The following is a 12,631-nucleotide window of genomic DNA, read 5'->3' as shown; positions in this document are numbered from 1 at the left end:
AAAGGCCATAAATAAGAAACTTTTGGTGATATTTTGAATTATTACTGAGAAAGTTCATTTATTCTGCTGAACAAACGTTTTCAACCCATTCTATGGGCCATTTTCAGGTTAAAGACGTTCGAATCCATGTTGTCTCGAACAACAAGTTCAAATTTAAATAAATTATAGGAGAATTTATATTATTAGCAATATAAAGATATTTTAATAAAATATTTAAATTAATTTAAACATTTTAATTTATATTCCTGTTTACAGCATTTCCATTGATAAATTTAAAGTAATTTGTATACCATTTGTAACCATTTGTAACCATAGGATTAACAATATCCTAAAAGTGATGAAATTACTAATTACATCCGACTTTTCTGATAAATTCTTACTTAATTTTATGAGTTGACATTCAAAATTTATTAATAGAAGTTTTCGATATTCAAGAGCGTATAGTGAAGCTAATCTTTAGCAATGAAAGTGTCGGCATTATTGTTACTTCTGGCTGTAGCCTGGGAAGTTGAAGCACTTACTGGAGATGAATTTCGAATCATCACGTGCTGTAAATTTAGTTTTAATTTATTTTATAATTTTAAATTAAATTCGATTCTCCTAAGTAAGTATTTTAAAACGAATTTTTTGCAGCCGCTCCGCCTGAATATTCGGTAAGATTTATTAATTGCACATTGAATAGAAGCTCCGCATTCATCCAAAAGGTAATTTTTTTAACGTAAAGATAAATATTTTAATAGAAAATAAATAAAGTAATTTTAATTAGTTAAACTAAATTCTCTTAAAAATATTATTTGCAACTAGAGCAGCGATATAATGTACGAGTGTATTAACGAAAAGTTCGAAACTGAAGGAAAAGCAGACGCCATTTTATCTTTAATCTGTCGTGATTCTGTGTCTAAAAGTAGAAAGGTATGTATATAATTAATCAATTAGCATATTCGATTATATGACTGTATAAATCAGTGCTTACCCTTCATATCGGTGGCAAATATATTGTGCACGTCGCCTGTAAAGCGGCATTAAATACAGCTATGTTAGCGAGCCACCATAGCAGCTTTAGCAGCAATGCGCTTATTGTTTTGATCTCGTTCTTTAAATAAGATTTAATAAATTATTCATTACGGTGAGGTGCGTGTGTAAAATTCAAGAGGTGTAAGACTGATGAAAAATATCAATAAATTAATACAGTATAAAAGTTCTGCTGATAACATTAGTAACTTTTTAAATAAAATTTTAGGTGATCTCTTGTCTTAATAGAGGAGTAACAGTAAGTTAATGTTTGTATTGATAAATATTTTATAATTTATTCGGTAAATTGAATAATTGTATAATTCTTTTCTTTTAGGAGTTAGGAGAAGGAAAGTCGGAAGACTACTTCATTCATTGACGCTGCAAAAGATTGTATCACGCTCGCATAAATATGAAACTAATCTGTTTTTATTTTGTGTATTTTGAAAGTGTTTTTCTTGGATTTTCCATTAATTTTTCAAAATATCTGTGTAACAAATAAAATTGATATTCGAGCATTAACAGTGTAATAAGTTTTTATTTTAGAGATTACATTGGATTGATGTGATAAGCAAGTTAACTCATGGGCAATTTGCCGAGGGAGTGCTTCCGGAAAGAACTTTTACGGGGATCTGGCACCTATTTTTGTGTTTGAAACGCTAGGAATATCCGGAAAACTCCACGTGGCAGTCCTTTGGTCAGGCGCGAACTGTTTACGTATAATTTACTGTATATGTATTATTCATGTTTGTTAATTTACGGCAACGCAACACTTGGGCGATCTGCGTACCAGAGAGGTGTTTTTAAGGGTAACTGGCCTATTCAGGCGTTATAGACGCGGAGAAAACCCGGAAAAATCCAAATGACCAGCCGTCCTGGCCAGGCGCGAACCCACAACCGAACTCCTAGTGTTCCAGAAACGAGAACTGCTTGGACATATGTATTATTTATCCATGCAGAGCAGTGGTTCCCAATTAGTTTTTCCTGCGTACTGTATGTTTGCCGACATTTAGGGGGAATAAGTTAATTGTGCGTCAGGCAAAGCCTAGGGACTGATCGTACGTGGGTGAGGTGGCAAAGGCAAAGATGACAAGTGTCTTATAATAACCGTTTATTTTAACATTAAAGCAAACTTATAAAAGAATGATATGCAATGCGATCTAGATCGTCTGCGACGGAAAGAGCTCCGGATGACGGCTATCGGAGGTGGGATGTTGAAGTCATCGGTGGAGCCCCGGGGCAATCAGGCCGAAAAGTCCGAAGGGTCGGCGTAGGGAGAAGGGGTGTGATTGGAGTTCCGTCGTTCACTTCCCGGTAGGAAGCTCCGTCGTCTCTGTCTTCCGACCTTGATTCAGAGGTTTTTATACGATTTTCCCTCGAATCTTCCCCTCTTGATTGGTCTTGGGCAGAGTCGGTAGATTAACTGGTCTTAGTAGCTAAAATGTTCTACTGTTAGGAAAGTCGGAAGACACTACTTCATTCATTGACGCTGCAAAAGATTGTATCACGCTCGCATAAATATGAAACTAATCTGTTTTTATTTTGTGTATTTTGAAAGTGTTTTTCTTGGATTTTCCATTAATTTCTCAAAATATCTGTGTAACAAATAAAATTGATTGAAAGGGTTGAAAACGTTTGTTCAGCAGAAAAATAAAAACTTAGTAGCTAAAATGTTCTCTAGAGGCAAATGTTACCACCAGGGGCACTGCAATCACTACAAGAGCGCTAGATCGAATCGCAGTGAGGTCGAATATTTTTTTTAATTGAAAGTTATGTAACCTTCGAGTTCGATTTCATAATTTTCTATGAATTTTATTATAAGAATGAAAAGGCTTTTATTTAAACCCAAAACCAGGTTTATGGATAAATAAATGACAAGGAACAAAACTGACATAATAGTACAATTATTAAATTGTGTTATTATGCCAATTTATTATACGTTAAAAATTTATTATACATACAAATTATATTACACATAATTATAATTATAATAATAATTATTATTATTTGCGCTATTAAAATTTACTTTAAGTGAGAAATTTTTCTGTTTTTTACTTTCAATTGATGAAATAAATGATTGATTAATCGTTCGCGTGAAAAAATGCAATCGACAGGTAACAAAAAAGTGCAAAAGTCTGGAGGTCAAGTAGGACTTGTGATCAGCAATGTGGCATCCTATCATCAATGTAACAAAACACTGATTTAATATAATATCCATTATTGAAAAATAAACATTTATGTTTGGGTTTGTTAATTGTTCACATACTTTGCTTTCTGCCCAGTACATCAATTGGCAAAGCTTATAGCTTGGATATAACAAACCTCCTCGAGATTTGATGAATGTAAATGTCTTCTCTGGTGCAGCATTTTCAGGTTTTGCTGTTAATATATTTTTGCATTCATCACAATCAAGTGATGGCAGCAGATGACAAACAATGTAACCTCCTAAATAATGTAAAATAAACTTAAATGTTTCTGGTGCACAATAATCGTGATCTAATAATTCATTATCAGTAGGATCTCCACAGGGCAGGCTTGGATTACAAAGCAAATTTTGTAAACTGTTCTTCCAATTGTTCTTGAACTTCCTTAAATGGTTTTTTATGACTCTGAAGAAGATTTTTTAAAGTAACAAGGGAAGATCCAGGATCACAGTCATCAGTCTATACAGGTATAAGAACTGTACTGTTGTGGGATGAGAATTGCTTCCACTTCCTTGTCTTATCATTCCAAAGAAACACTAATTGAAAAGAAAACATAAGTTAAGAGTTTAATACAAGATTATATAATCATTACACTAAGTCAGTTTTACCTCTAATGGGTCCTGATTAAAGTGAGCTGTCAAGATATAATATGAGTTTGGAAGCAATTGTTTAATGAGTGCTGAGATACTAGTTAGCGTCAAGCGTAGATTTTCTGCTGTCTGGTGGCTCAAAAATCCCTTTTGATCACTGTTTTCAATCTGTAATCTGAATGTTTCCCATCTATTTAACCATTCTAGAGATTCTTCAATAACCTATTTTAAAAAAGTTGTTTATTAAAACATTTATAGTTTTTCCTAGTGAATCATTACTATTACCTTGAGATCATTTGAATCATGTCTGATTCCATCCTGTGGCAATCTGCGATTTAAAGCATCAAAAAGAGCATTGATGCGACGTATGAAACTTATTGTAACATTTGCATTCTTTAGGCTAGCAACCTCACGCTGTTTATAAAACAGCATAGCATCAGCAAAAGTATTACTAAATATCTATAAAGAAATGAGATAAATAAAAGTATTCTTATCAAATCAGATTATATAAGTAAAAAAAAAAAAGTGTTACTTGAGCTGCCAGCAATACACTCATTCTCTGGAAGTTATTGGGATTAACATGTATTTCAGTTACTTTGGGACATGCCTTTAATCCCTTTGGTAATTTGGAATCTTCATCAACAACTGCTTTAAAATGCTGTAATTCAACCCTTCCTTCAGGAAACTAAAAGTAAAAATGAAGAATAATGCAATGGCTTATATTATAAATTAGGTGAAAACACTTTATTTTCTTAGTTTTACCTGAAAGTATCTACTTTTCAAAAGATTGTTTCGTATACATTTTAAAATATGTGGTACATCAATAATTGCCAGTACTTGTCTATCTGCAGCAGGATTTGTAAATGAGCATTGTATATTATTTGTGTCTGCACAAATTCCTAGAGCTTTTAAAGCTGCTTTGTTTGTGCTGGCACCATCACAAACTATTGCATTGACTATTATACCACACTGCTCTAAATGAATAATTGCTTGCAAAATAAGTTTTGCAACAGTAGAACCTGGGACAGAGCTTTTTGAACAGAATGTGCCAATACATTGTACCCAACTAGCAAAGTGAGGTCTGAACATAAACACTAGGCCATGATCACCTGCTGTAAATTCACTCTGTGGCAACACAGAATTATCACCACAATCAACAAGTCCAATCATTTCACCAGTAGCTTTTGAAAGTTCTATATGTTTTTGAAGTGTAATTTCATCAAAAATTAAAACTCCCTGGCATTCTGTTTGTGGAATAGTCTCCAATTTTGACTTTAAAATAACAAAAAGATCTTCATCAAATCCAAATTTGGCATTAATGCCTCTGATATATTGATGCAGTGTAGACTGACAAGGTAAAGGCAAGTAATCATTATTTCTCAAAAATTCATAGACAGATGGTGACCTAATTTTTAAAAGCAAACAGTCAAGTAACCAATTAATGTCATATCTCATACCCTTTTTGCTTTTTATATGGCATGCTTTCAGCATGTGCTCTATTACAAGTTTCTGTCTCGGTGGTAAGGAATCAAGTTTATCAGCTGACAACTGTTTTATTTTAAGTTCAGCATTTTCTTGACGAAGCTTGAGATTTTCTGTTTGAAGAGTTTTCAGTTTCTTCCTATAGATCATCTTTTGCTTTCTGCACCGATACAAATCCTCTTTGACTTTTAACAATTCAGACTGCAAAGCAGAGATTTTATTGACATATAACAGCTCAGGATGCTGTGTAGTTGCTGCTTCAGATGTGGAGGGTTCTTCTATTTCATTTTCTACAGTTGTTACTTGAGAGTGTGTATCATGCAAATCTAATGATTGATTAAAAAATATAAAAAAAATCAGACAATTAATCTTAAAGTATTTATAAGAAAAGTTAGGCCACAGAGAAATAGCCCTCAGTAAATCACAGTGGGTCTCACAAACCCAGCTCAATCTTTAGTTAGCATTTTTTAAATATAAAATGTTCCTTAAAAATACTGAAAAAATTTATATTTTTCCAACTTTTCGGCCCGATCAACATGAGATTAGAACGTTTTTTTTTATTTGATTTTACTTAGACTAGATGTTTTCAGCTTCCAATCGAAAAATTTATATTAAAACACAGGGTCCGAGAGACCCACTGCAACTCAGGCAAGGGCAAAAAGTTACATGGCTCACTAAGGATTAAGATTACATAAAAAACATATTTGTCATTCGATCCTACTGATCTTTAGAACTAAGCAGACAAACATGAACAGTAACAAAAAAGTTTTATTAAAAAGTATTTAAAAAGTCACCTACATCCTCGGCCAACATCCAGGCAAAAACCCGCGAACTTTCGCGCCTCTTTTTTTACGTTGCCAGCCAACTCTCGTTGGCAAGTGTTGCCAGGCAGTGTTCAAGATCTCTGGCGCTGGCGGCCACAGCTACTCCCCACCAGTGTCTGCGACACAAAACGAGAAGGAAAGGATACATGTCGGCCAGAGCGTGTGGTAGTTTGTCGCGTTGGGGCTGGATTGTCTGTGGTACGTTTAGTTGGCGCTGGTCTTGGCATTGGAGACGTTGGGGGTAACTGGTACGACTCACTCGCTGAGAGAAGAAAAGCCGGTTTCAGTCGATCAATAGAAACTACAGTTTCTTTTCCCTTTATGCATGAGTGAATGTCTTGCTACCACGTGACACGACTTCGTAGGGTCCATCGTATGGAGGCTGCAAGAGCTTCCGTACAGCATCATTACGAAGAAATACGTGGGAACATGACTGCAGTTCTTTGTGGATAAATGGGTTGCGGTAGGAGTGGTGCACCACAGGCACTAGTTTTAAGTTTGCCATCATCGTCCTGAGTTTTTCGACGAAAGAACATGGATTGACGTCCTGAGAACCTGGGACGAAAAACTCTCCTGGCAGTCGGAGGCTGGTGCCATAGAGCATCTCAGCCGCGGTAGTATTGGTGTCTTCACGGAGCGCAGTTCGCAATCCTAACAAGACTGTAGGTAGCACTTCCGTCCATCTTTCAGTAGAGTGACACTTGATGGCAGTTTTAAGTGAACGATGAAAGCGTTCAACAATGCCATTTGCAATTGGATGGTATACTGTTGTCCTAACTCTTTGGGTACCAAGAAGTTGAGTGAGGGATTTAAATAAGCCAGATTCGAATTGCCGTCCTTGGTCAGATGTTATTTGGGCAGGCACTCCAAAGCGAGATATCCAGCCTGAGTACAGGGCTGAAGCTACTGTTTCAGCTGCTATATCTGGCAACGGGATTGCTTCAGGCCAACGAGAAAATCTATCGATGATTGTGAGGCAATATGTTGAGCCGTTGGAAGGTGGCAATGGACCAACAATGTCAATATGAATATTTAAAAATCTAGCGTCTGGAACAGGAAAGGTTCCCAAAGGGCTAGCGACATGTCTCTGGATCTTCGACCGTTGACAAGAAATGCAGGTGCGAGACCATGTCTGGCAGTCTTTACTGATGGATGGCCAAACAAATTTTGCTTTTACCAATCTTGTTGAGCTCCTTACACCTGGATGGGACAGGTTATGGACAGTGTTGAAAGCAGTGCGACGATAACTAGGCGGAATGTATGGACGAATGCGACCTGTCGATACATCACAGTAAATTTCGACATCACTATCAGGAAGTTTAAACTTCTTAAGTACAAGTGATGAGTCACTTGAAGTCAGGAGAGACTGGAGCTCAGGATCTTGCTGTTGGTCTTTTGCAATTTTGCTATAATCTATAGATGGGCTACTAATTGATTCAATACGGGAAAGAGCATCAGCTGGAACGTTATCGATCCCTTTTATGTGTCTGATGTCTGTTGAGAATTGTCCTATAAAGTCAAGATGTCTCAACTGACGGGGTGTACACTTATCGTGTCGTTGCTGGAAGGCAAACGTTAATGGTTTATGGTCTGTGTAAATGGTGAACTGTCGTGCTTCCAGCATAAACCGGAAATGTTTCACAGCCAAATACACAGCCAGAAGTTCTCGGTCGTATGCAGAATACTGACGCTGAGAGTTACTCAGTTTGCGGGAAAAGAACGCCAGTGGCTGGAGACCTTGTGCTGTAACTTGATGAAGGGCAGCGCCCACAGCAGAATCGGATGCATCGACGTGAAGTGCAAGGGTAGCACTTGGTGAAGGATGATGTAGTAAGGTGGCATCTGCTAATTGTGACTTACATGACTCAAATGCCTGAATCGAATTGTCAGTCCATTTAATCTCGCGCTGGTCGTTTTTCTTTGCTCCTTTAAGTAGGTCGTGTAAAGGAGCTTGGTGATGGGCCGCATGGGGTAGGAACCTACGATAGAAGTTCAAGATGCCTAAGAACCTTCTCAGTTGTTTGAGGGTCTGTGGTCGCTTCTGTTGAGTTATGGCAGATACACGTTCTGGAAGTGGCATAACGCCGTGGGGAGACACCATGTATCCTAAGAATGATACATGTGGGGCAGCAAAAGTACACTTGGATGCATTGATTTGCAGACCGTACTTGTCAAGGCGTTGAAACACTTGCCGCATGTGCATCTTATGTTCCTCCCACGAAGTGCTAGCAATGAGGATGTCATCTAGGTATGAAAAACAAAAGTTTAAGCCTTTCAAAACTTCGTGCATGAATCGTTGGAATGATTGGGCTGCGTTGCAGAGACCAAAAGGGAGGAAAACGAATTCAAATAGCCCAAATGGCGTTGTAATGGCTGTCTTTGGCACATCATCTGGGTTAACTGGTATATGATGGAAGGCTCTAACCAAATCGATCTTGGAAAATATTCGGGCTCCGTGTAGACTTTGACCAAAATCGTGGATGTGTGGCACTGGATAGTGATCGGGAACAGTTATCCTATTCAGGGCACGATAGTCTCCAGTAGGTCTCCAATCGTTACAGCCCTTCGGCACCATATGGAGGGGAGAAGCCCAGTTGGACTTTGATGGTCTGCATATACCTAACTCCATCATGTGCTGGAATTCTTGCTTTGCTACTTGCAGCTGAGCCGGATGCAATCTACGGGGTTTGGCAAATACGGGTGGACCGTGTGTCTCGATATAATGCACTGTGTTGTGCCTGACTTTATCTGAAAACGGTCGAGGACGAGTGAGATGTGGAAAGTCCTTGAGGATATCCTGCATTGGGGAATTGCTGATTATAGTTTTGACCGAAGTAGGTGGTCCTGTATAATATCTTCCTCGTGTTAGTAAGGGAAGTCAGGGGGTCAACCAGTAATCTGTTTCTGATGTCGAGAATGAGTCCAAAGTTGGCCAAAAAGTCTGCATCGATTATAGGCTTCTGCACATCAGCTATGGTAAATTCCCATCTAAAAGAACGTCTTAAGTTCAGGTCAAGTTCTAGCACCTTTGTTCCATACGTCGAGATTTTAGAGTCGTTGGCAGCATACAATTCAACCTTTGTAGGCTGATTCTTAGTGCGATTGGGAATGATCGATAAATCTGCTTCAGAATCAATTAAGAAATTTAGGCCGTTTTGTTGTCATACACAAACAGACGGCTATATTTAGGAGCCAGGCTGGACCCACAGGCCGTTACTGCGGCTGGCTGCGCTCGTTTCCCTGATCAGCAGTTCGGTCGAAGGAACACGGCGAACGACATTTCCTAGCGGCTGATCCAAACTTATCATGGTAGTAACAATATCCCTGACGATTGAGGCTTCTTCCTCGAGGGCGTGGACTAATGCGATACCTCGAATTCGGGTCATGTCGGTTTCTCTCCCTACTACGATAACGGGGACGAGCAGTACGCGATACATTAAGTTCTGCAACCTTCGTTGTGAGTTCTAATATCTGCATTTCGAGATTTTTGATTACGGGATTTCGGCTTCTAAATGGGCCAGTTGGGTTGTGTTAAAGAAAAATATTTAATTTTTGTTATGTCGGGTTCCACCACCAGGGTGCGCTATGTAGTCTACACACCGGCAACACTGCCACGTGTTTCTTACCCTTTCTCTTTTGTTACTGCTTTCACGCTGTATAGTCTGTTAAATAAAACCTCTCTTTGTCTTCCAGTTTGGAGTGTCTTTTATCAGGTTATGGGCCCAGGCCACGTCAGAACAAGTCATTTTTAATTGAAGAATTAAGTATCTGAACTTTATTGATCAAGCCGTCTTACTGAAAATGGAATCTGTAAGTAATAATTTTACTATTGCTAAACTGAACGGTGCTGAAAACTGGAACTTATGGAAGTTTAGAGTAGAAGTTCACATGCGGTCCAAAGGATGGATAGACGTGTTGCGTGAAACACCGACAGACAAAGAAAGATTGAGACTAGACGAAAGAGTGCAAGATGTTATTGTATCTCTTGTAGAAGACAGAGTTTTGTCCCATCTAATAAGTTGTAAAACAGCATCTGAAATGTGGAAGAAATTGACTAGTCTATTTGAACCCAAATCATCTATCGGAAAGTATCTTTTACAAAAGGAATTCTTTGACTACGAATTTCAAGCCAAAGGACTAGGAACGCATATCTCTGATTTAGAGAATATTGTAGCAAAATTGAAGGCACAAGATGATGAGATCTCTGAAACCATGCTTATGACTAAAATAATTTCTTCCCTGCCACCTGAATATGCACACTTTGTAACTGCCTGGGAATCTGTCGTTGAAAAAGAACGTACTTTGCACAATCTAACATCCAGACTGCTTCTTGAAGAGAGTAGACTCACAGAGAATAACTCCAACAAAGAAAAACTGGACAATGTTGCACTTCCATCTCATAAAATCTACAATACCAAAGCCAGGTCGAGCAATAAGAGATTTCCATGCCATTTTTGTGATAAAATTGGTCATTTCATAGCTCAGTGTCCAGCTAGACTACAAAAAGAAAAAGAAAAGAGGACAACAAGAAAGAATGATAGAAGGAAAGCAGCATTCATCGGTGTGAATATGGCGGAGGTAGCACCAAGTGAAAACTCGTGGATTGCAGACAGTGGAGCCAGCGATCACATGTGCGCAAAGAAAGAATGGTTCCTTAGTTATTCAGAATTTGATAAACCAAAGTTGATAAAGATTGGTGACGGATCATATCTGAAAGCTTATGGATCAGGCAAAGTCGAACTTTTAGCTAACAATGGCAAATCAAACATTTTATCAAGTCTCAACAACGTCCTATACGTTCCAGATCTGAAGTTTAATCTATTCTCAATCAGCTCAGCATCAGACAGAGGCTTCAGTATGATTTACAACAAAAGAGGTTGTAGACTTGTTCGAGACAATGAAGTGTTTGCTATCGGAACAAAGAAAGAAAAGCTATACTATATGCATTTTGAAAAATACCTGAAAAACACAGCTTTCGTTGGAACACACAGGAAGAAGGAAAACATAAGAAAATTCCATGAACGATTAGCTCATCAAAACATTAAACGAGTTCGAGAAATTTTAAAGAAATGTGGAATAGAGTACGAAGATGACCCTGACTTCTTTTGTGAATCCTGTATGAAGGGAAAACAACATCGAATTCCCTTCAAGTTAAGTACTTCAAGAGCAAAAGCACCAGGTGAATTATTACACATCGATCTATGTGGACCTATGGAGGCAGAATCTGTAGGAGGAGCTCGCTATTTCCTGCTTGTAAAAGATGACCTAAGTCACTTCAGAATTGTATACTTCTTAAAAGGAAAGAATGAAGCCAAAGATAGAATCCGAAAATGCATCAAATACATCAAAAATAACTTAAACTACAAAGTCAAGATAATAAGGACAGACAATGGTAAAGAAGAAGTTAACCGTTTAATCAAAGAAACCGAAGAAGAAGAAGGAATTGTTCATCAGTTATCCTGTAAATACTCACCACAACAAAACGGCAGAATAGAAAGAGAAATGCGAACAATCGTTGAAGCAGCTAGAACAATGATCCATGCAAGAGGATTATCCAAGTCACTTTGGGCAGAAGCTGTAAACACAGCTGTACATGTTATAAATCTAACCGGAAGGAGTAGTGTTGAAGGAAAAACACCATATGAAGTATGGTACAACAAAAGTATAGATATAAGTCAATTACGTGTGTTTGGAGAGACTGCACATGTCCATGTACCTAAGGAAAAGCGTTTAAAGTGGGACGCTAAGAGTAAAAAAGGTTTGTTTGTGGGCTATGGATATAACACCAAAGGCTTCAGAATCTACTTTCCCGAAGATGATGATGTCCAGATCGTTCGTGATGTGGAATTTAATGATGAAAAACAAACTGGAAATTCACAGTCAGATAAAATACCAACTGAAGAGAGCGTAACTCTAGATCTTAATGAAGAAAACTCAATCTTTGTTAAAAGCGATACTGAAGAAGAAGAATCTGAATCAGCTTTAGAAGAAGCATGTGAAGAAACGGAACAGGAAAATAGAGAAAGTCAAACAAAAAACAAAACGTACAACTTAAGAAGTAAGAATGAAATTAAACTGCCATCAAGGTACGATCATCATGCAATGATTGCAGATTGTGAACAGATATCTGCTTCAGAAGCCTTAACTCAACCAAAGTGGAAGAAGGCAATGGAAGAGGAAATAAATGCCTTAAATAAAAATAATACTTGGATCTTAGTAGACCTCCCTGAAGGTCAAAGATCTCTAACAACCAAATGGGTATTTCGCACTAAATACAGGAAAGATGGCTCAGTCGAGAAGTACAAAGCTCGCTTAGTAGTGCGTGGATTTCAACAAAAACAAGGAATCGATTACACAGAAACTTACTCCCCTGTAGCGCAATATGATTCAATCAGATTTTTATTGGCCTTTGCAGCAAAAGAAAAACGACAGCTACTTCAATTTGATGTGAAAACCGCCTTTCTGCACGGTGACCTAGAGGAGGAAATCTACATAACACAGCCTGAAGGATTTATTAAGT

At 37.9% G+C, this 12,631-nt stretch overlaps 1 protein-coding gene across 1 annotated transcript; it reads left to right on the top strand.

Annotated features, from left to right (window-relative positions):
- Window positions 1-409: 409 nt before the first annotated feature.
- On the top strand, window positions 410-1,520 carry LOC136974363 (venom protein 29-like). The gene is made up of 5 exons (XM_067269216.1): window positions 410-550; window positions 634-704; window positions 805-912; window positions 1,241-1,270; window positions 1,349-1,520. The coding sequence occupies exons 1-5, from the start codon at window positions 463-465 to the stop codon at window positions 1,388-1,390; spliced, it is 339 nt and encodes a 112-aa protein (XP_067125317.1). The 5' UTR covers window positions 410-462; the 3' UTR covers window positions 1,391-1,520.
- Window positions 1,521-12,631: the final 11,111 nt, after the last annotated feature.

Source organism: Centruroides vittatus, unplaced genomic scaffold (assembly GCF_030686945.1).
Source record: "Centruroides vittatus isolate TY-2023 unplaced genomic scaffold, ASM3068694v2 contig_347, whole genome shotgun sequence".
In the NCBI taxonomy this organism is placed as follows: Eukaryota; Metazoa; Arthropoda; class Arachnida; order Scorpiones; family Buthidae; genus Centruroides; species Centruroides vittatus.
The sequence above is the reverse complement of the archived record's forward strand: the minus strand, read 5'-3'. Positions and strand labels throughout refer to the sequence as shown.

Coding starts and splice junctions, on each gene's coding strand:
- LOC136974363 (XM_067269216.1), top strand. CDS start 463: ATGAAAGTGTCGGCATTATTGTTACTTCTGGCTGTAGCCTGGGAAGTT. Junction 913..1,240: donor CTGTGTCTAAAAGTAGAAAG/GTATGTATATAA, acceptor ATAAAATTTTAG/GTGATCTCTTGTCTTAATAG. Junction 1,271..1,348: donor GTCTTAATAGAGGAGTAACA/GTAAGTTAATGT, acceptor CTTTTCTTTTAG/GAGTTAGGAGAAGGAAAGTC.